Source organism: Diadema setosum, chromosome 3 (assembly GCF_964275005.1).
Source record: "Diadema setosum chromosome 3, eeDiaSeto1, whole genome shotgun sequence".
In the NCBI taxonomy this organism is placed as follows: domain Eukaryota; kingdom Metazoa; phylum Echinodermata; class Echinoidea; order Diadematoida; family Diadematidae; genus Diadema; species Diadema setosum.
In genome coordinates this window covers 43,063,897-43,089,587 of record NC_092687.1, presented here as the reverse complement: position 1 = coordinate 43,089,587, position 25,691 = coordinate 43,063,897, and the positions used below count along the sequence as shown (strand labels likewise).

The following is a 25,691-nucleotide window of genomic DNA, read 5'->3' as shown; positions in this document are numbered from 1 at the left end:
CTGCATGCATGTATTTTCGGTCTGCAAAGAACGTTGTCATTTTCCATGTGTGTCCATATGTACATGTACATTGAGCGTTGTCATTGTCAACACATGTATTACATAGTACGCGCACTATGCGCGCGGTCAATGAACTGTTGAATCTCAAAAACAACACGCAAGTCAATGCGCACTGATTCGTCGGTTCGATGACCGCGCGTACTAGTACGCGTGGTCACCGAACCGTCGAATCGCCTGATTGTTTAACACACGCGTCTATGAGGAAAACAAATACTTTTCACAAATGGAATTACATACTTCTACAAAAGTGATAACTACGTAAAAATTACACCGAATTACACACTGAGAATTTCAGAATATGTAGTATGGAATGTCTACTATCGAAATGATTGAAAATCTCAAATTCGAAATTTGACCCAAAATCGAGTGATTCGTCGGTTCGTGTGACCGGCGACGTTCCATTTTTCTCGCATAACAAAAGGACACTCGATTTCTCTCTTTCAGAAGGCAGGGGGAATAATATTACCCTTAACATACGCCGGTAACAAGTCGAAGAAAATGTGAACTTTATTCAAAAAGTTTTGTGAAATTCTCTTTTTGTTTCTCTTAATATATCGTTGTACGCATGTGACATCATACACCGTAGTAGTCTTCTCATCCAGCAGTGACTGCGCAGAACACTTTAAAAATTCACAACTTTTGAACGGATTGTCCGATTTTTCTCAAACTTTCACTGATATGTTCTACTAATATTGATGTGATCTCTCAATCTTTACGCATATGAAGGTGGACTTGTCCTTTAATACATTATCTTGAATCAAACATACTCCTTTCAAAATAATCGTAATGACTTGCTTCTTTGAATAACGGGAGGAAATCAGTTCCATTTTGAAGTTCCATTGACTCTTATTGTTTTTTATATTTATTATTTATTATCTATTATTTGAATTTAATGTTGTCTCGTTAGGAACAAAAAAAAGATAGTACCGTTATGTTATCAAGCATCATGTTAAAAGAATGATGTTAATAATGGAAAAAAAAATCTCTTATTCAGCAAATTTACACAATATCATACAGGCCTACATACATGCACACACACGCAATGAAGAAACGATTAACACACTGCATGCATTTATTATACTATATATCACTCACATTGTCTCACCATAGTTTGTCCAATACTACTAAGATATTCATTAAATGTATTACTTATTGCAAATTTCCCGCTTATCATTCAATAATAATCAGCGGTGAGTGAACATTATTGTTTTTTCTCAACCATATTGTTAACTCCGAAGCTAATTACACTATATTTATTATCTTCCAAGTGCTATTCATGTTGGCAGCGGCATTTTCAAGTTTCGCTTTGATTATAAAGTCTCCTTGCATTTGTAATTTCCTGAATTACACTTTTGGGGGGAACACTTTATATTTGTAAACTCTGTCTTGAGTTCGTTTGTGAACAGTAAAGAGGTAACTCAAAAGGTTAACGAGACCATTTGAAGCGGATGCAATTTAATCTTCTGAAAGTCAGGGCCAAAAGTTGCAATTGACATCAAAGGCTATAAGAAATGAAAACGGCTGTAATAGTCAACCTTGCAAAATAAATCTTTCGACTAACGTGGGTTTTGATTGACACAATAGTTGCGTCAATCGAAATCCACTGTGACGAGAAAAAAAAAAATGATGCAAACATACACTATATCAAGCAAAAAGCAAAAAACACAGAGAAACTATCATATAGACAAACGAGCTTTTTCATTTCTCTCTAAAATACATCTCGCGATCATCAAACGTGAAAAATACACATTTACACACAGCAGAACATTGGAGTGTAGTCAAACAATATCTGAATACTTATTCCTGTATGTATTCACAGGGCGAAGAAGAAATTTTTTATAACAGTATGGACGTAGATAAAGAAAAACTAACCATGTACCTTTAAACGCTAAACTTTAATACAATTGCTTCGGCTTTGAAAAAAGAAAGAGATGTGGCGATTCGTTAATGTTTAACAATTTAGAAACAACAGTATCATCTTGCACATTCTCATACTTCAAAAATATTGAAATCGATTACAGATAATCTCAGAAAAAAAAAACCTTTTTAATTACGTGAAGCATACTGTACATTTAATGTTTCTTGTTTTGCTTGCTTTCGGAAGAATTTTCGGAAGAGTTTTCTTGACAGAAATGGTATTAAACATGGACCTGGATTTTCGTGGTTGTTATCATTCTCATTATTGTAATCATTATTGAATTGAATTGAATTGAATTGAATAACTGAAACTGCACCAGTCTTACACTCGAGACACAGTAAACAGTTCCAGCATATTTATTTTCATATTTCACATGAGATATGCATTTCATCAAAATACACTAAAAAGAATACAAACCAAGCAAGATACAAAATATGTTATAAATCGGGGCATGGACAGAAAGTGTGTCAGCGTATATAATGTACATAAGACAATTCTCTATAACTTGTGAGATATGATGGAACCGCAAAAGCAAAGCTTGTAAACGCAGGTTCCAAGAAAATATACCAGTGTAAATTTGATATGCATTCAATGGAGGTAGGACACAAAGTAATAATGACGAAACTATATAAAAACTAAATTACCAAGGTACAAAGGAAAAAGAAAATAAAAGAGATGAAAAAGAAAAGGAAAAAAAAAAACCAAGAACCCAAGGAATAACAACAGGGTAAAAAGTTAATATAGCATATAGATACACAAGTATATACACACACATATCTAGAATCAAATTCATAACGAGTTCAATATGTTACTACAATGGTACGGATGCAGTGATTATATAATGGGAGCATAAACCAGAAGCAAACAATCATAAACTGCAGATTGATTCATCATACATTAAATAAGGATACTGCAGATAACATATCAAAGAAAAATTCTAATCAGACAGGTTATATTCATTTATTAACTTTGATTTCATGTTTTTTTTTAATATAAACATACTAGAGCAATTGATTAAATCGGTGGGAAGATCATTCCAGAATTTAGGTCCGGTAAAAACAATTGTTTTTTGAGCAAGGAGTGTACGAGTACGTGGAAGGTGAAATGAATCTCTTTGTCTTGTTGGGTAAGCATGGACGGCATAGTTTTTCTGAAACATGTGGGTAAATACGTCAGGCAAGCCGTTGGCTGATAACTGAAACATAAATGTGCCTAAGTTATATAAAAACAAGTCAGCAACCTTAAGGAGTCTGTTTTCAAAGAAAAAATGATTCGTGTGACAATAAAAATCGGCTAGATTAACTGAACGAATAGCCCATTTTTGTAGTTTGAAAATTTTATCAATGTGTAATTTGGCACAGTTGCCCCAGGCAAGTATACCGTAACTGAGATAGGGTAAAACAAGCGTTGAATAAATTTTTTTTTAAAATATACATGGGAAATAAATGTTTTAACTTATTTAAGATCCCAGTATTTCTCGAAAGCATCTTAGACAAATAATCTATATGATGTTTCATGTTAATTCATGGTCAATATAAAGACCTAAAACTTTGGACGATTCAACTTGAGTCAAACAATCATTATTCATTTTTATATCGCCAGGCAAATGCGTAACGGAGTTACTAAATAACATATAAACAGTTTTGTTTACATTAAGAGATAACTTATTAGCTTGAATCCACATTTGAACCGACATTAATTCTCTGTTCACTACTTCTAAAAGAGTTGTTGGATCTCGATGTGAAAAGAAAATATTAGAATCATCGGCAAAAAGGAGAAAAGATAAAACATTAGATGAATTTCTAAAGTCATTTATATAAAGAATAAACAAAAGTGGGCCTAAAAGGGATCCTTGAGGGACCCCGCAAGATAATGTTTTTAGACTGGAACTAAATCCGTTGATATTTACAAACTGTTTCCTGTTAGTTAAATAGCTCCTGAACCAGTCCAAGGCCTTTCCACGTATCCCATAATGTGAGAGTTTATATAACAAAATACCATGATCGATAGTGTCAAAGGCCTTGGACAGGTCCAGGAATATACCAACAGTATGAGATGAGTCGTCTATAGCGTGGGCTACTTTATCTATAAAAGCAAGCACAGCGTGAGTAGTAGAGTGTTTTTTCCTAAATCTAAATTGAGACTCACAAAAAATATTACATTCATTTAAGAATTTAATGACACGAGAATATATCAAATGTTAAAGAATCTTAGAAATCGCCGTCAAAAGAGAGTGTATCATTGTACACTCATAAATTCCCAGTAAAATTTAATAGGGTGAAATATGAACACACACTCACACACACACACACACACACACACACACACAGACACACACATAAATGCCTATATATGGACGTACCAGAAAGCAAACATATTTTCGGTAAGATTAAAAAAAAGGTACCCTTTTCGTCGTAACTTATGTTTCCTTTTTCTGTTTTTCTTTTTCAACTTATCATGTTTTGTACGGCGGAGACAAGCCTCAATATTATATCTAAACACAGGTATGTTCCTATTATCATAATAAAATCAGTGTACGCATGGTTCATCTGTACTGGAAAATATATGAAGAGTTTGTTTCCAAAAACCGATAAGTCCATTTTTTAAGATTTTGAAGTACGGTCTCTGTCATAAAGTACAAAATAATACCTTTCAAATGATATATTGGTCACTACATATAAAGGTACATTTTTGAAGTTATGGTCAAAAGAAGCACAAATTTTCTTATTACTCTCTTTATTTTTCTTGACCTTTAATCGCAAATATCTCCATTTGACAAATATGGACTTTTCGGTTTTTGCAAACAAACTCTTCATATATGTATATATATATATATATATATATATATATATATATATATATATATTTATCTATGTCTTCAGATGACATATAGGAGCCTCACATACTAGTATATCAGAAATGTAGCAGTATAATTCCATTACAATACCACTTTCCTAACAAGTTCACCTATGGAAAATATTCTAGCCTTCTTCTTTTGATTTGCTTTCTTGAGCCCGAACTTGTGCATTCTGATGGTGAGGCTGGCATGTCATCATCCTTGTTCATTGCAATTTATTACAAATTTTGGAAATATTCTTATTCCTCATCACAGTCACTATAAATTCTGAAACTCTGTACTCAGTGTAACTAATTTATAGTTGTTCAGATGTGAAAGTGTGAAAATCATCCGGACTTCTCCTTTACTGTCGGTTTTTATGGAAATATCACCACTCTGGTCGTCTACTGTTCCCCTATTGAGGTAGTCTTTTGTCAAGGTTCTCTCGCCTGTTACAGCGAGAGAGTCTTGACGAGAGGCTACTATTGAGGGAAATACGTCAGGTACGGCTTTGGACCTGAAACCCTCTGAATCAAGTTGAACTTCACTTTCTCACGGATCACTGATTACTCATGTTTCTTTGCAACTTCATTTATCTTGATTTGCATAATGTTTTTAATGGTTTGTAGCCGGTACAGCAACCTGGCGGGAGGTGTTGTATGGAATAAGCGGCTGGTACCCCGACTCCGAGTAGGCAGAAGTCGGTTGAGGGTTGTGCACTTGAAGGGCCTGGTTGTAAGTAAGAGGCTGCCCATATTGAGCTGGAAAAAAGAAAGAAAAGTCACACATCACGGTCCCATTTCATGAAAGGTTGATATGAAGAGTTTGTTCGCAAAAACCGTTGAGTCCATTTTTGAAGATTTTGAAGTACGGTCTCTGTCATAAAGTACAAAGTAATACCTTTAGATGATATATTGGTCTTTACATATAAAGGTACATTTTTGAAGTTATTGTCGAAAGAGGCAAAACTTTTTTTATTATTCTCTATTGACCTTTTATCGCAAATATCTCCACTTGGCAAATATGGACTTATCGGTTTTTGCGAACAAACTTTTCATATGATAGCAACTCTTGCTGGAATGGAGATTGCCATAGTAACGACAAGAATCCAGCTTCCTGATTGGATGTTGCTATGGAAAGTTGCCATTCCAGTAAGAGTTGCCATGCTAATATCTTTAATGAAATTGGACCCTGGATGAGTGCAAAACAAATGAGAAATAGGAAAAGCAAACAAGCAAAATACCCCATTTTTTACGCATAGATATACAGTCCCTAGCCTTCTCTTGCCAATTATGTGTAGGGTGCTAGATTAACGTAATATGTTTACACATCTTAAAATAGTTATTTGTCTTACCTATCTTGTTTTATCACAAAATACTAGTGTTTATGTGCGTGTGTATAATTATGTTCATGTTACTCTATGATATCTTCCAATTTCCCTGATAATACATTCTGAGGATTTGTTTTTAAACTCTCTTTTATGCAATTGTATTGTTATCTATATTGTGTGCATTTAAGAAGCAGGACACTGTCTATAGGATAATGATGTCTGAATTTACGTATCATCAAGTAATAACTTGAGGTCTTTTCACTAATAATGTTTTGTTATCTGCGTGGTTTGATGAGTATCAAGTCAAACAGCGGTAATAGTTTCATTGGCGTATGACTGACGTATTTCAGCGATAGAAATTCCAAAACAAAAAGGACAATGAATAATTTCTTGTATGTTTATTACCGGTGGGATTCGCTGTCGTGACAAGCATGGGTATGGTATCAGGCACCTGCGGAAAATAAAAAAGAAGAAATACATTTTCAGATTTGAAAATAAAGGTAGCCACACATCACACATACATTGTACATACACAAACACCCACACACACACACACACAAATACAACAAAATACATATCGCACAAACATAGGTGAATAGGTGGTTGTATAACATTCTTTTTTTAGGGGTATTCATGAATACCCTCCTAACACACATGAAACATTTATTAAGTTTATATATATATAGGAAATATCGAAGAAATTAATGTCTTGAAAATAGGACTATCATTATGTAAAGTTTTGATAGGTCCAATTCTTGCATCAGTACGACACCTAGGGCCCGTTTCATAGAACTTGTCATCCGTGACAAGTTGTCATAGATGTGACAAGCTACTGAAATCCTTGCATCAGATTTGCTGGAAGCAAATATGTCATAGGAATAGCGAATGTGGCAGTTGTCACTGATGACAAGTTTTATGAAACGGGCCCCTAGTCATGTTATGTGCAATATTATACAATGCGATATGCTATGATGTAACAAATTGTATACTCTGATATCAAACTGTATATCAACAGTGTACTCCCGTTACAACGAACACGGTTATAACGAAATCTCGTTATCACGAGATAAAACTTCTGGTCCCGAAATTATCGCCATTAAAGTCTATGTTACAAAATTCGCTTAAATATAACGAACACGGTTATAGCGAAACTTTCGTTATAACGAAGTCCTTTCCGAGCGCCACTGACAAAGGAAAACAAAAGAAATGTGTTCCGTTATAACGAAATGCTGATCGCTTTTGAAAATACGTAGCGGAAGAAGCATTTATATCGTCTCTGCATGGGTGAGCGCTTCACATCACTGTGTGTTCGTTCCGTGCGTCACGCACATTTTCCGAGGAGAACTTGCGTTATTGTGATACAATAATCTGATATTAAATAAGGTTCGTTTCATTGTTCCCAAGGTTCTCTATTACAAAACATGCAGATTCTGGTATACAAGTACCTAAATGTCCGTTAGTTCGGAAATGGAATAGGGTTTGTTATTATGAACATTTTGGCGTTATTTCACTATTAATAAAGTTTGTTAACCCGACAATGAAAATATGGTTCTTATTACGACGGTTCGTTAGTCCGAAAATGATAGAAATTCCAAACGTTCGTTATTCGGAACATAAAAACAAAAAGTTTCGTTAATCCAAAAGTGATAAAGGTGAGTTAACTAACAAAACTTAGGAATTGCAATCCTTATAATCGTCTTAGATAACCGCATATTCGCAATAACTAACCTTTCTTCATTGTATCTTTATTTTTTTTTTTTTGATAAAAAGCCTTCTTTGGAATAACGAACCTTATTTCATTTTCGGATTAAAAGACCTTCGGAACAACGAACCTTCGGAATAGAGAACTTTCCCACTTTTTCATGTTTATACCTTCGGAATGACGAACCTCTTTTCATTTCCCGATCAATGTACCTTCCGAAAACGAACAATACATTTACATCTAAATTATGAACTTTCGGAATAACGAATCTTCGGAGATAAGAAGCTTCAAACGAACAAACCTTCGGAATCCCGGGAATGGCGAAACTTCAGGATCAGGAACCTTCGGAGTAACGAACTTTAGTAAGAAACGAACCTTCGGAATAGCGAACTGCAACCGAATCCTTAACCGTCATTTTCTGTACATGTATGACACTACAAACAACCTTATGCTCTCTCTTAATAATAATGTTATATTCAAACGAAATTAAAAAGGTACCATCCCATTTCACATAGCTTTCCAGTCTATGATGAGTATTCAACAAACAGAATATGATATTAGTGGTTTTCTTGTTTTCGTTATATATTATATTTCTTGTGCTTCGTTTATAACGAAATTTAGTTATAAGGAAAGAAAACTGCCGGTCCCGAGCATTTCGTTATAACGGGAGTGCACTGAATAAGATAATAAGAGTACCTGGTTAGCGATTGGATAATTACTGATCACGTGATTGTGCACTTTTCTGATGCTCTCCCAAGGGCGGGAGGAAAAAGAGTCTTGAAACCGTTGTGTCACCGGATGAAGATAAGCATACATTATTACTACTCTAATTACTCGTTTCTGAGTATGGTATTAATAAAAATGCCAGGTCAAAGGTCACAATCTGATGACGTGCATGCTAGTATGATAGGCACAGAAACACATACATATTACAGCTATTTTTTTTTTTTTGTTGTTGTTTAAAGTGTATGTCGGATTAGTAAAGAAGAGAAAAGCAGAGACTAAGAGACGGAGGGGGGGGGGGGATAGAGAGAGATAGAGAGATAGAGGGAGAAGGAGGTGGAGTAGAGAGAGAGAAAACAGATTTGAATAAAACGAATCGAAAAGCTAAATTAGGTAGAGAAAGAAAATAGACTTGAATAAAATAAGTCGGAAATCTGCCAAATCGGATAATGGCTTGCCATAGTGGTTTGCCTCGACGTCACAGTCGGGTATGAACAGCAGCTACAAGCCGGCGCACAGCAGCTACAAGCCGGCGCACAGCAGAATGCCGAGCCGACGATGGCCACGATAAATTCGATGAACCCCAGGATGGAAAGGATAGACCCCGCCGAGACTTGTGCGTCCTGTCAAGAGACATATATTACGGTTAATAGAAAAAAAAAAGTTAACGCAAAACAAATTAAAATACTTAGAAGGAGGAAAAACATTGACATCATAAACGCACTGCTTACTGGAGGACATTCTGAGGAGGCAGAAATCTCTTTTTACGAGACTGTTCACATGAGTCACAGGGAAGTTATGAAATAAAAATAAACACTACACAAAAATAAGTTCCTCCTTGAAAAAAAAAAATGTCTGTAATTTATGAATCACGAATCTTTGAGGAAATCTGAATACAACGCAAGTAGCATGTATGGCTGTTTTTACCAGAGCCATTTATCATATAAAATTCATTTGATATGATTAGGTCACGATTTAGGGAGAGTGCCGTAAAATCAAAATGGCCACATTTTGAAGTTTACAAGCCCATTTCGGAAGCTAAGTTCAATGATACTGGAACAAATTTCAGTTTTCAAGCAGGAGATGGCAGACGGCATACGATTTATAGTATGCTTCGTATGTACCACACTGTGTTCAAAACTGTGCGGTTGAGTGACCAAAGGGTAAAAATTGCCCGTGATTTATATCATCTTAAGAGATTGAGTTCCTGTTTTGGGAAACTAATTTCAACTTTCGCAAACAAATTGGATTAAACTAAAGTGATGTTGAAATCATGCAGTAGATGCTACTTTAATTCCGTACACTAAGGATGAAGTAAATGATATTTCTATCTTTGAGTCTATAGCAAATGTAAATGTATAACTTTTACTTTGGCATCTCATTCAAAATTTTCTTCCTCAGTGAGCGCGTATAGGGCTGGGAAAGTAATATTCTCGGACTGTCAGGAGGCAGATGTATGATAAAATGTTCACCATTTTATGAATAAGTAGCCAAAGGATACATGCCCGGATCTTGTTACAATATGATTTGATGACACATAAACATGAAACAGTTCCTTCGGTATAAGCAAATGTCAGCTTTTAAATACTGTTAAATGAGAGTGTGTAACATTAGGAATTGTAAAAAATCGTGTAAATCGTTTAAAAGAATGGTTTTCAGCAAACGTGTTCATTTTCAAACTTGACACCTTGAATGAATTGCCAGAGGATAACTGTTGGCCTTATGGTATGCTCACAAACATCTTATCCGTTCATGGATTTGAAATTTGTGCGCATGTGATGTGTTCGCATGCACTGGCTGTAGTATTCAGTGTATGGTAGCTCTCCCAAGGTCCTCTCGACCGAGTCACATTCAGTCATCAATTCGAACAGAAAGGGACTATATAGGCAGAACCAAACGTTGCCCGAAGCCTGTTTTCAATACTTCACCTTAATTGGTAAGTCTTCCAAATTGAAGAATTTTGGGGATTTTAAGTTGACATTTATCCTGCGATACTAAATCTGTCATGATCCTGAATGCTATACAATGCGAAGCCCGATTACGCTATGCGTATGGGACTGCTGGTCGCTATGCGTATGGGGCTGCTGGTCGCAGTTAATTGCATGATTACTAAGAATGAGAGCACTTTGGGGCGAGTAAGTCTCACAGTGTTAGTTATATGAAAGGTACTTTAACCTGAGACAAGGAAATTCAAGGAAACTTTTGAGGTACCAAAACTTTTTATTATCTTTAAAGCATGTGACCTAAGGATATCCGCTGCATTTCACATGCAAGATAGATGAGGAATACAGCTATCAGTGTGTCTATATTCAGATTTCCTCAAATTTCATGATTTAGAAATTACAGAGATTCATTCTAGACGTGCTAGAGGAAACCATTTTTTAATTTGTTTAATGTTTACATTTAGTTTAAACAGAGTTCCAGTTACGACAAAAAAAAAAAAAATTAAGAGATAAACGAGAGAAACATATACACAATCATACAGGTTGAGAACAGAACAGATCTTCTCTATAGAACTACTTTATTATGTTTCACACTGGATCTCACGGTCAGCGCAAAATCGAATGATAAAAATAAAGATGATGGCATGACACATTTTTATACCACCTCTATATCAAATTGCTGCTACTAGATGTAAAGTTCAAGGTATAAAACACAATAAATGAAGCCTCAGAAAACTTCGAGTACTTAGTAACCATGATGACGTAACTACATTACGAACATTCCAAATATAATTATTCTACCGTCATCTTGACATACTATTTTCAAAATATGATATTTCTCTATCAATATAAGTTAGCATATTATCTTATTATCTTTACCCAAGGCGTTAAAAGAATAATACAGATTAGCAGCTATGACCAATAGAGGTATGATGTTAATCCAACTGATCATATATAACACAAGAAAAATTAGTACGATAAAAATGAAAAGTGCACTATACCATTATGGTCTTCTCGCAGTCGGAATCTGAGTATGATATTTCGCAGTAATAGTAGTTGCTACTGATGCCAGCCCCCATTATTCCAATACTCAGCATTCCGAGTGCACTCATGGCAGATAAAATGGACATTACCATGTAACCAATGATCTATTTGGATGACAAAAATAAACAACAAATAAATGAAATAATGATAATAATAATAATAAAAATCAGCAAATACATTATACTCCAAACCATACACACAAAAAAAAACGCTATCAAAAGGGCGAGGAGTTGTATACGGTATAGAGCCATGGGTACATGTTTCATGAATTATCACGTGAAAGTGCAAGTAATTTAGAATAATAGTGTGATATTACGTTACAATTTGTAGTCTTCTCCCCTTTTGGTTTATGACATTACTGCACACACATATACATATATATATGAACAGTTTGTTTGCAAAAACCGATAAGTCCATATTTGCCAAATGGAGATATTTGCGATTAAAGGTCAAGAAAAATAAAGAGAATAATAAGAAAATTTTTGCTTCTTTTGACCATAACTTCAAAAATATACCTTTATAATATGTAGTGACCAATATATCATTCAAAAGGTATTATTTTGTACTTTATGACAGAGGCCGTACTTCAAAATCTTCAAAAATGGACTTATCGGTTTTTGCAAACAAACTCTTCATATATATATATATATATATATATATATATATATATATATATAATATATATATAATATATATATATATTTATATATATAATATATATATATATATATATATATATATATATATATATATATATATATATATATATATATATTTATATTGTTAATTGGGTAGTAATGTCAACATCAGTTCAATGCATATTAAAATTACCTGATAATCGGGTTGCCTATCCGCATAAATGGGTAAACAATTTTCTTCTAACCTAATTTCTACCCACATTTTATCGCAGATATAACACTTTAAGAAATCATGCGTGTCAAATTTTCCACGACTAATCGCATTCTCTGCTTAATTTGCAAAGAAGACCGATCATTTGGGGAGTGATTAAACGTAAAAACACATGTACCAGTACCGACCTGTCACACGTAAACGAACATTACACATGTAGCTGGCACTCACAATTGCATAGACAGACAGGAGTTGAACACGCTTGCGCTCCTCCCTTGCTCCGCAACAACATTCACAATACGAGTTAAGTTTGCAAAGAAAATCAGGCCATGCATCGGCTCCATAATTTTGCTTTTCCTCTGTCACTTCTCGAAAAGTAACCCGACGTTCTACGTGACTAGTGCACGCAAAGAGACGTGTTCATTTTGGAAAACGCCTGCTTGTTAGCGAGGAGTCTATAGTCAAACAACAAAGTTTTCTGAAGACATATTTGTCCAAAGGAGTGTAAATTATTGCTCGTGACTGAGCAAGTGTAAGATATGTATAACGTGCCGTGCGAGCACGCATGCTAAGCATACAGTATAGGTGTTTGATGCAGTGTACAATGCATGTACATACACTTTGCGTCTGTCAATTGTGAATGAGACGTGTTCTTCTGTTAATCGGGTACTCCGCTTAATCGGGTAAGAAACGCTCTGCCCGAGCCTACCCGATTATGCGGAGAGTACTGTATCATCTTATATAGACCGGTCTTGTAATATCATATTCAGATAATGTGCATGCTTTGTTTACAAAAGTTGCCCTTAACAGCCACGAAGCTTGGCGGCAAGGCTTGCCCGACCTAACAGCAACTAGGTGAATTTCCTCCCTACGAAACTTAATGGAAGGGAGCAGGTAAATGATATGCTTCATTACTAGGCTGTTTGGAGGGATATATCCATAAATTGTGATAAATTACAGAGACGCTCAATTCATTCATTTTGTCTTCCTTCCTTTCTGTCAACTCACAGCTAAAGTGAAAAACCTTTAGGATCATGACGTATAGAGTGTGCTTAGTATGACTGTTAAAGACCACAGAAAATATTTCAAGTTGCTGAAAGAACGAGGAAAACTTACGACGCAGGGATTCTTGTTGGCGCTGGCGATACCTAGGATTCCAGCTGGTATGTAAAACTGAGAGAACAGACTGAATATTATAGACATTTTCAGTTCAGTTCAATCAGCCTTTATTTCCATCCACGCATCAAGCATACACTACACAACTACTGTTTTGTCATTTTGTAAGACTACATAATAGCGATAAGGATCAGAAAGGATATAAACTATAAATGCAGGTTTGTAATGTAACTGAAAATAGCAATGTACACTTTAGAAGGTTGACAAAAAAAAATGAGTAGATATAGCAGTTGAAAAAAAAGTATGACACTGAAAAGCAAAGTTTCTAAAACGTGGATCACTTAAGTGATATATATACTGGATATCATAAAAAGCTAAGTCATGCACAGCAGGTAACAAAGAAATCATATTATTAACATTAGTCTTTTGAAATACAAAGGAATACGAATTACGACACTGCCAATGGTGTTACATAATACACATAAGAGAATTTAGAAGAATTTGGAGAATCGTATAAATGTGAATAATAAACGGTGTAATGGTGAAAGTAATCTGCCTTTTGTCACGCACGGTCATCTTGCTCAAAAACATTGTTCATGGTTAAAATGATTAATTCTTTTCTATCCATCAAATAACTTCTGAATCACCCCAAGGCATTCCCGCGTTTGCCACAGTAGTTAAGTTTATAAAGGAGTATGTCATTGTAAATAGTGTCGAACGCCTTTAAGAAAGATCAAGAAGACACTGGCTGTATGGTGAAATTTGTAATCAATGACGCGAGAACCTTTTCAGTATAAAAGATGAAACTTCATGTGATGAAATAAGTCTCTTTTCATTTTCTTTTTAATTGGAATTATCGCTGAATTTTTCATAGCATCTTTATTAAATCCCACACAACGTACCACCTGGGAGTGTCTTTAATGTTTTTTACTGTCTTTAATGTTGAATACAGTCCTGACCAAACAAAAGAAAGTTATTACCGGTATACAAGACAGACAGAATTTCATATCATGGACATCCAAGTTGTTAATATATTGCCAAACTGACCAGCATTGAAGATTGCTCCTTGAGCTCAGCGGCGACCAACCGATTTGTAGCCTGCTCGGTCGCTGCTGAAATTTAGGCACCGCTCAGCAGTTTTTTCGAGATGCTGGGCAGGCTGTAAAACCCTAGCGATGGCCGAGCAGTGCCCTGTTGATTTTCCGTCGGTCACCGATCGATTTTCAGTTAAATTTTGGGGATATGGGGATCTTCAACGCGCAGAGTCCGAGCAGTCACCGAGCGATGCCCCATCGGCACTGGACGATCTCCCACCGGCCACTGGCCGATTTTTTACGAAATCGCTCAGCAACCGACGGGTGATCGATAGGTCATCTACCAGTGACCCGTAGGCGTACCGACGGCCACCCGCCGGTTTCTGCCGGAAATTCCCCACGAGATACCTGTGTTTATTAATGTACCTATGTGATTTGTGATGTGTTAATTAAGATAAAGCTCGAGGCAAAAGATCTAAGAGTTAAAGATAATAAAAAGTTTTGGTACCTCAGAAGCTTCCCTGAATTTCCTTGTCTTGGTTTGTGTTTCAGGTTAAAGTACGTTGTCTGTGAGAATTACTCGCCCCAAAGTGCTCTCATGTCTTAGTAATCATGCAATAATGGTTTCGTACCAGAGCCGACGCTGTACAGCGTCGATAAATATTGTACGAAACCACTGACTGCGACCAGCAGCGTGCAGCCCATTGTACGCATAGCTAACTGCGACCAGCAGCCCCATACACATAGCGTAATGGGGCTTCGCATTGTAGCATTCAGGAGCATGACAGAATTAGTATCGTTGGTAAATGTTAACTTAAAATCCAAAAATTTCTTCGATTTGAAGACTTACCAATTAAGTTGAAGTATTGAAAACAGGCTTCGAACAACGTTTGGTTCTGCCAATAGTCCCTTTCTGTTCGAATTGATGACTGAATGTGACTCGGTCGAGAGGACCTTGGGAGAGCTACATACACTGGATACCATGGCCAGCGCATGCGCACACAGACATCTTATCCGTTCATGGATTTGCAATTTGTGTGCATGTGATGTGTTCGCCCGCACTGGCTGTAGTATTCAGTGTACTGTATGTAGCTCTCCTAAGGTCCTGTCGACCGAGTCACATTCAGTCATCAATTCGAACAGAAAGGGACTATAGGCAGAACCAAACGTTGCCCGAAGCCTGTTTTCAATACTTCAACTTAATTGGTAAGTCTTCAAATTGAAGAATTTATGGGATTTTAAGTTGACATTTACCCTGCGATACTAAATCTGTCACGATCCTGAATGCTACAATGCGAAGCCCGATTACGCTATACGTATGGGACTGCTGGTCGCTATGCGTATGGGGCTGCTGGCATGATTACTAAGACATGACAGCACTTTGGGGCGAGTAAGTCTCACAGTGTTAGTTATATGAAAGGTACTTTAACCTGAAACACAAACTAAGACAAGGAAATTCAAGGACACTTTTGAGGTACCAAAACTTTTTATTATCTTTAAATTAGCAACTAGCAAACCTCAGCTATATGTGATAAATGTACCTCAGATAACAAGAAATCTCTTAGGAAATTAAACAAATGGGAGGAACACCCAAGATGGAACAAAGATTAGAATAGATTTGTTTTTTTCCAAGATATCTTGTTTCCTTCGATATTTTGCAGTATTTTTTTTTTATTCCTATTTAATTTCATGTTCTAATTTTCATTCATTTCTTCTTCAATCAATAGGCCTTTAATGAATGATGAGGTAACTAAACCATATTTTACTATGTTAACATATCAACACTAACTTTTAGCTTTCATCTCTTTTGCCCCAAAGTGGTTGCCTCTGACTTCCATGTCCCTCATGTTGGTTGCCGAGATGTTGAGATGCTGAGATGTTGGTGGGGTTTCCTTGCCTCTTATCCCTCCCCCTGCTTCTTCCAAATTACGCTAGATTATCTTCTCCATCTATAGTCCCTGGTTTCCTTCAGTGCTTCTGTCATTTTTATCTTAACATTTTTAGTCCCTAAATTGCTCTCTTCTGTGCTGGTGTCATTTTTGTTTCTACAATTTTTCTCCCTAAGTCTCTCGGCAGCGACCGCTCGATTAGGTCAGTGCCTGGCACTGGCGTAGCCAGGGGGGGGCGATGGGGGCGGTCGCCCCCCCTAAGATTTGGACCGGGAATTTGGGAGGCGGAAAAAAAAAATGCGTGTATACTATATGCACGCACATGAAGCGGGTCTCCTTTGCAACCTTTCATCAAATAAGATATTTTTGTGAATATTTCACTCAAAGTGTGCACCAGATCGTTGAATTTCAATTCAAAATATGCAAAATCTCTCGTGCTTGGGAGGGGGTATCCCCCTCCCAAACCCTCCCCCTCTGTGCCTCTTTCCCTGGCTTAGTACACTTTTTAGATTAAAAAAAAAAACAATTATGAATAACTCTGAGTGCAAAAGACTTATCACTTATATTCCGAAAACTGAAGGTTCCCTCGTGTATAAGGGGAATTTCCATTTTTAATCGACCCTTTCCTCCCTCAGTCCCCCCCCCCCCATCAGTAGTTTTGTGTGTGTGTGTGTGTGTGTGTGTTTGATTTCCCAAATGTTGATTCCATCAAATATACGTATACGAGATATCTCAATTTCAACCTTAAAAAGGCAAAAGCTCCATCGGAAGGGAAGGGTGGAGATAACACTCGCCCACGCCTTCTCCCTGCTCGCCCGCCCCTATCCCCCCCCCCCCTTCCGCCATGCATAGAAGTAGACTGTGGCTATACCCAGATCGCTTTATTTCAATTCTAAAAACGGGGGAATCCCCCTTCCCCTAAGCTCTACCTCACTAGACTTTATACATACACACAGATGGTGCACATTCGGAATAAGAGCTAAATTCCGTGATTTTAACACTTCGATGAAAAAATATTGCACCGAAAATTTGCACCAGATCGCTGAATTTCAGGTCTGAAAACGCAAAATCACCTTCGTGTGGGAGGGGATATGCCCCTATCTACACCCTCGCGTGAACAGACAGCCTTCATGACATTCAGTGTAAGAATAAATACAAGAAGATTATTTAAATGATACCATTTTATAGGCAAATTGTTCAATAATAATCTACACTAAAATATACTGCAACCTTAAACAAGTGGGACTGTTTCAACTCGTTAAAACACGCAAAAACATGCATCAAATTGCACCATTTGCAGCATCAAAATGCAAAAAGTTCTCACCCCCTCCCACACCCTTCCCTTCCCCTTCGCTCGCTCCGCTCGCTCGAGTTCAGTCGCGTTCATGATATTCAGTGAAAAGAATTAATACAAGAAGATTATTCAAATGATACCATTTTATAGGCAAATTGTTCAATGATAATCTACATCAAAATATACTGCTACCTTAAACAAGTGTTACTGTTTCACGTCGATAAAACGCGCAAAAACATGCATCAAATTGCACCATTTGCAACATCAAAATGCAAAAAGTTCTCACCGTGGGAGGGGGGACACCCCCCTCCCACACCCTCCCCTCCCCCTCGCTCGGGTTCAGTCGCGTTCAGCGAAAAGAATCAATACAAGAAGTGTATTTAAATTATACCATTTTATAGGCAAATTGTTCAATAATAATCTACATCAAAATAAACTGCCACCTTAAACAATTGGGACTGTTTCACGTCGATGAAAACGCGCAAAAACATGCATCAAATTGCACCATTTACAACATCAAAATGCAAAAAGTTCTTACCGTGGGAGGGGGGACACCCCCCTCCCACACCCTCCCCTCCCCCTTCGCTCGCTCCGCTCGCTCGGGTTCAGTCGCGTTCATGATATTCAGTGAAAAGAATTAATACAAGAAGATTATTCAAATGATACCATTTTATAGGCAAATTGTTCAATGATAATCTACATCAAAATATACTGCTACCTTAAACAAGTGTTACTGTTTCACGTCGATAAAACGCGCAAAAACATGCATCAAATTGCACCATTTGCAACATCAAAATGCAAAAAGTTCTTACCGTGGGAGGGGGGACACCCCCCTCCCACACCCTCCCCTCCCCCCTCGCTCGCTCCGCTCGCTCGGGTTCAGTCGCGTTCAGTGAAAAGAATCATTACAAGAAGTGTATTTAAATTATACCATTTTATAGGCAAATTCTTCAATAATATTCTACATCAAAATCAACTGCCACCTTAAACAAGTGGGACTGTTTCACGTCGATGAAACGCGCAAAAACATGCATCAAATTGCACCATTTGCAACATCAAAATGCAAAAAGTTCTCACCGTGGAGGGGGGACACCCCCCTCCCACACCCTCCCCTCCCCCTCGCTCGGGTTCAGTCGCGTTCAGTGAAAAGAATCAATACAAGAAGTGTATTTAAATTATACCATTTTATAGGCAAATTGTTCAATAATAATCTACATCAAAATAAACTGCCACCTTAAACAATTGGGACTGTTTCACGTCGATGAAAACGCGCAAAAACATGCATCAAATTGCACCATTTACAACATCAAAATGCAAAAAGTTCTTACCGTGGGAGGGGGGACACCCCCCTCCCACACCCTCCCCTCCCCCTTCGCTCGCTCCGCTCGCTCGGGTTCAGTCGCGTTCATGATATTCAGTGAAAAGAATTAATAAAAGAAGTGTATTTAAATTATACCATTTTATAGGCAGATTGTTCAATAATAATCTACACTAAAATATACTGCTACCTTGAACAAGTGGGACTGTTTCACGTCGACAAAACGCGCAAAAACATGCATCAAATTGCACCATTTGCAACATCAAAATGCAAAAAGTTCTTACCGTGGGAGGGGGGACACCCCCCTCCCACACCCTCCCCTCCCCCTCGCTCGCTCCGCTCGCTCGGGTTCAGTCGCGTTCAGTGAAAAGAATCATTACAAGAAGTGTATTTAAATTATACCATTTTATAGGAAAATTCTTCAATAATATTCTACATCAAAATCTACTGCCACCTTAAACAAGTGGGACTGTTTCACGTCGATGAAACGCGCAAAAACATGCATCAAATTGCACCATTTGCAACATCAAAATGCAAAAAGTTCTCACCGTGGGAGGGGGGACACCCCCCTCCCACACCCTCCCCTCCCCCTCGCTCGGGTTCAGTCGCGTTCAGTGAAAAGAATCAATACAAGAAGTGTATTTAAATTATACCATTTTATAGGCAAATTGTTCAATAATAATCTACATCAAAATAAACTGCCACCTTAAACAAGTGGGACTGTTTCACGTCGATGAAAACGCGCAAAAACATGCATCAAATTGCACCATTTACAACATCAAAATGCAAAAAGTTCTTACCGTGGGAGGGGGGACACCCCCCTCCCACACCCTCCCCTCCCCCTTCGCTCGCTCCGCTCGCTCGGGTTCAGTCGCGTTCATGATATTCAGTGAAAAGAATTAATAAAAGAAGTGTATTTAAATTATACCATTTTATAGGCAGATTGTTCAATAATAATCTACACTAAAATATACTGCTACCTTGAACAAGTGGGACTGTTTCACGTCGATAAAACGCGCAAAAACATGCATCAAATTGCACCATTTGCAACATCAAAATGCAAAAAGTTCTTACCGTGGGAGGGGGGACACCCCCCTCCCACACCCTCCCCTCCCCCCTCGCTCGCTCCGTTCGCCCGGGTTCAGTCGCGTTCAGTGAAAAGAATCAATACAAGAAGCGTATTTAAATTATACCATTTTATAGGCAAATTGTTCAATAATAATCTACATCAAAATAAACTGCCACCTTAAACAAGTGGGACTGTTTAGTTCACGTCGATGAAACGCGCAAAAACATGCATCAAATTGCACTATTTACAACATCAAAATGCAAAAAGTTCTCACCGTGGGAGGGGGGAAACCCCCCTCCCACACCCTCCCCCCCTCGCTCGCTCCGCTCGCTCGGGCTCGGTCGCTTCGCTCCCTCGCAGACTAACCGCCCCCCCTAAGATGAAATCCTGGCTACGCCGTTGGTGCCTGGGCGGTTCACGCTCGGACACCGAGCGTATTTTGGGCAGCGACTGAGAACTGGTCGGTCGCCGCTGAAATTTTAACTCCGCGTTATAACTTCAGCGGCGACCGACCGATGCCCTAAAAATCAGTGGCGCCTGACCGGTCACTGGTCGGTCGCCGGTCGTTGTCCGACCGGTTTGGCTAAAAACTCGCCGACCGGTCGAAGAGCAAGCTGATTTTGGTGGTTGTGACCGTATAGCCTACGCATAGTTAGGTGATACACAACGAACTCAAAATTGCTGCAGCTGTAGTCAGACGTACCAACACGGATCCCCAGATACCATATCCAAGGACCGAGAGCGACGACTTGACGATAATCTGAGCGATGGCCACCAAGATGGACCCGATGCCGCAACACAGCTGAATCCAGCCCGTGGACCGGCCCGCTGATCCGTTAAAGCTCGAGCACAGCTGCCTCATCTGCTGCGGCTGTTGCTGGACGGTTTGAACGCCCTGTCGTTGTTGTTGCTGCTGCTGCTGTTGATGTTGCAATACAACCGTCTGACTCGGGTGGTGGTCTGTCATGTGCATTGTCGCTGATAGTCCTATTCAATTTCAAGCGATTTTAACTAAGTATAGAAAACCACGTATCCCAATAAAGATTATTGCTTACAATACCTTACATCTTTACAACGTGGATCATTGGGAAACTTTGCATACCTAATTTCCTGACTTCTCATTCCAAGACAGAATAAAGGAGGAAATAAAGATGTAACAAACTGAAAATTGTCAGACTCTGACTTTTCCCATTCTAGTCAACGATTCAGCATATCATGTCTACTAATGATCATCATTCCAGTTGATTGCATTCGTGTGTTTGTGTGTGGGTACTTTATACACTTATTGAAAAAAAAAGATGGTTGAAACCAATGAATCAAATCAAATCAAATCAAACAATTAAGCCATGCAAGTTGTTTCCAGTTATCATTTTTTTTTTACATTGATTAATTGACAAATTTCAAATATTCTACCCTGAAGTATAAATCAGATCGTTGCATTTTAGTCCTCGACGCCCCCAGTACGCTCCCATGCTAGCGTATTTTATTGAATGCATTCTTGGCACTTAGAAGAATATCAGTATATTTACAACCATGGAAAGACATCCAGCCATTCCACGTTAATTTCTTGATGTCATCCAACGTAGCAATACATAAATCCACTGTGCATCTTTCCACAAAAAGACGAAGTTAATGAGCCAATAGCGATATCGTTTGGATATCTTTGTTGGCAGCATCCAGGCGTTAAATGCGAACATAGTCATTTACATTACAATCTATATGGTATACTGACTAAATAACTTTTAGACGTTAAGTGCTGCCATTATACTATAAAGTACTTGAAGCATTTTACTTTAATTCATATTTGATTAGACACCATTTCGTTTCCGAACAAAATGACACATTGAAATGGATCGTGTTTGTACATTAAATTTTGTTGACAAACTGGAAATTAAATTTCTCATGATTGCATCTCGCATTGAATCGATAGTACCTTCGTGTGCACTATAAATACAGGGTCCCACTGATCAGCGATGCCCGCAAACTATGTCTTGTATCCCTTAAAGTAAAATTGTATGTCCTGCGTACGTTGCTGAGAACAACCAACGAAGCTCCTTAGAACTGCGGAGTAATACAGGGAGGAACAAGGACGTAATATACAACCTAGCACTGTAGAATGTTATTAGTACCAGACCACAATACATCGAAAGTCGAATAAATAGGACAATAGCTATGCCTGAAAGGGATGAATACGTTATGAAAGTAAAACAAAACACTTTCAAGCCTGTCGGTAGTTATCAGTCTTTTGTGATGCTCTTCTTTTTATAACTGAAAAGACAGTCGTGAGCTTTTGTAAACATAGTGAAAGGACAGTCAAAGCACGCGTTAACTTCTGTTGTCGATCAGTTTGTCGACTTTACTTGTTGACCGCATGTGGCCATTTATCGAAACAAGGAAGACATTTTTGAATAGGAGTTATATGAGGCTACAGTAAATGAGATATGAACAAAAAAAAAAAAATAAAGTAACACAATGGACGGGCTTTGGAATGTATTCCTGTTTATGGAAAGAAGAAACTCACAGCATAATCGAAGAATATACTAAACTGCCGCACAAACGATGAATTATTCTATCAATGAGTTTATGCTATAAAATTATATCATTTCAACTGATTATTTCAAGTAGTCATTCCATTTCATGACAATGTTAACCCTGGTTATAGCTTAGGTAATTCATGCACTCTACTGATATACCCTGCAATGTTGCCATACACGGGTAGGCTTCCCGAGACTGCAGCCTTGGAGCTGGCGTCTGATCGGTATCCCATCAGGTGGATAGCAAAGATACCATACACACAGACGATAGGTGTACATTCACGAAAGTGTTGAAAATCTTCAAATGCATGCACGACTGATGAGACTGTGATGCCGTGGAAGCCTTTGATGGTATAGGAGGACTTCTATGGTTTCCATGGAGATAATATTTGCCATCTTGTGAAATGCATTTCCTTCACTGGTTGAACGCATTGAGCAGTCAGTTTATCATGTTATTACGTTTGCCAATATTGTTTACTCATCTCTGAAAAACTATGGTCAAACCTGCCTTGGTGGCCACCTGTCGTATACAAAGCTATGTTTAAATAAAGACCCTCTCTATAGCGCCCACCTGTCAATAACGGCCACTTTTTAGTATCCCTTGGGTGGCCGCTATAGATGGATTTGACTATATTTCTCGTTTATTCTTTCATTTTTTTCCCATATCCAAACAATATACGGGATATAATAAATGATATAACCTTCCATGTGACATAATATCACGTAAACACTACGTTCTGATTCATACAATACTGAAAATTAAAATGGAGGCGCTGCCAGAAAAAAGAAGAAGATAAGAACGAAGATGGCTATGCACAGAAGACCGTTATAGAGATTGTTGTCTGCATTTAGACCATTTTTCGATGTTTTAATGATCCTGTTATCTCAGCTCATTACATCTATAGTTAGTCATAGGAGGATAAAAAACTATTACATCCTTGGTTTCATGTTGAAACCAAATTAGATTCAAAACATTGACTGGTGTTAAGTGTTGTACAAACTAAACGTTGAATGAATAGGCCTAAATAGAATAGACTGAATAAGCATGTTATGTGGTTTTGCATAATAATTATGTAAAACCACTTGCCAGTCACATTTAAGTAGCGTGTGTGGGTGAATAACGTTTAATATGCTTACCAAGTTTGTTGTACTTGCTTGTTGCTTTTTGTCGCTTTATGTCCGCCTCCAAAGTAGGCCTACATTGATGCACGGAATTAAAAGATTTTCTTGACCCAGTTCAGCCAGTGGAAAAGTGCGGAAACAAATGAAATTGAATGTGGTCATACTTTCAAGACCAAAACAGAGTATTGAGAGTACACCAAATGCAACAGGGGATGCATTTCGAAGCACTCATTAAATGGTCGAGTGATCCACTCCCTCGAGTAGGAATGAAGAGAAATGAATCATGACTACTTTCCTAAACCCGTCCGCTGAACCGTTTTTCAAAGAGACTATTTCTAGTTACAGAAGCGGTTTAGAGATAGACCTCCACCTACGTTGACATGAGAAGAGGGCGCCGACTGCGTCCGTCCGCGCGAGCTATGGTTATATGCAAATGATTACCTCCTGTAAGTAATCATCAGCTTTGTCTGTTTGCAAAATAACTCAGAGAGTTGTGTACGGCTTGAAATGAAACTTGCATGATAAGTCGATATTGACAAAATAACACCTCATTCAATTTTCGTAGTGATCAGGGAATTTTTGAAGGATTTTTTTGACATTAAGGTCAACGAATTTAGGGCTCAATTTTCGTACGTTTCTCTTTGACTGAATGTTTTGATGTGTAAACCGGAGAAACGACAAAATTTGGGAGCATCTGGGAATGTATGATTTAACCTTTAATCCTCCGAATGTCACATTGATTTCCTCTCTATAGGTGTCTGTGTGAAATTTGTGTACATAATAATGACACGGAAAGGGTTAATGGGATCGGGAGATGCAATATTATTATGCCTAAGAACTTACGTATCTTACCCTGCTTTTAGGGAAGTGGGTCAAAAACTTGAAGGCCTGACAAATTTGTCGACATGCTCATCATTTTCAAAATGAAATCGAGTTGTATCAAATCAAGGTGCATGTACAAAATCTTAAAAAGGAATGACTTCAAGGAAGTATTTGCGACATCACCAGCGTTTACATACTTAAAAGCCTTGCACTCGCAAATCAATGCAAACAGATTGAAATTTGTATCTCAAGGGTCAACAAGACGACAAAAAAAAAAAAAAAACCTCACAGCATCGGCATCTCATAATACGACCACAAATTTTACCTTATATCATTTCGAATGTTATAGCGTTTGTAAAAACCCTCTTTCTGTCTTTGTCACTGACAATGCGTTATCACGTGGAAAGAGAGCAAAAGGTTACGAGAGTAGCCTTTGGACAAGGCTTCCGCTGCCTTGAATGTAATTTAAAGTGTGCCCATATGAGATTGCGTTTGCAGCAGTGAACTGATGTGATCGTTGTTGTATCGCAATTAGTCTCAATTCAAACACAAAGGAGATACACGTCCAGGCAGCGTTGGCTAAAGGGGATAGAGCATGAACGGTGACGAGTGCGTCAGGACGATGCCTCTCCCTGGTGGTACTGAGTCTTGCTTGGAAACCTTCCGCTCACTTTGCTTGCAAAAAAAAAAAAGCAGCAAGAAAGCCTTTGACAAAGACTAGGTGACGGTCAAATACATCAAGGAGAAAATAAATGCTCTGTTTGCCAATACTTTGTCTTTGACATAATCCGTTTGATTTTATTTATTTTCCACAGTAATCATACAAATGATAAAACGATACAAACATGTCAAAAAGATATGATCAACATTCATTCAAACGGCTCTTCATAAGATGGCAAAATACAATTCATTGTTATATAGCTTCAATATGCGATAGTTTATAAACATTCCAAACAGAAAAGAAAACAACAACAAAAACACACACAATAGCCAGGGGTAAGGAAAATCATGAACTCAATAAAATAACTTTTTTTTTTCTTAAGCGTTAACTGTACACATCATTCTACACACACTACATAAAAAATTAA

At 37.8% G+C, this 25,691-nt stretch overlaps 1 protein-coding gene across 1 annotated transcript; it reads right to left on the bottom strand.

Moving 5' to 3' along the window:
- Nucleotides 1–5,429: 5,429 nt before the first annotated feature.
- On the bottom strand, nt 5,430–21,098 carry LOC140246888 (uncharacterized). The gene is made up of 5 exons (XM_072326212.1): nt 20,829–21,098; nt 13,522–13,578; nt 11,514–11,660; nt 9,096–9,192; nt 5,430–5,575 (listed from the first exon to the last, which is right to left on the bottom strand). Exons 1-5 carry the CDS (start codon nt 21,096–21,098, stop codon nt 5,430–5,432), a joined length of 717 nt encoding a protein of 238 aa, XP_072182313.1.
- Between the last annotated feature and the right edge of the window lie 4,593 nt (nt 21,099–25,691).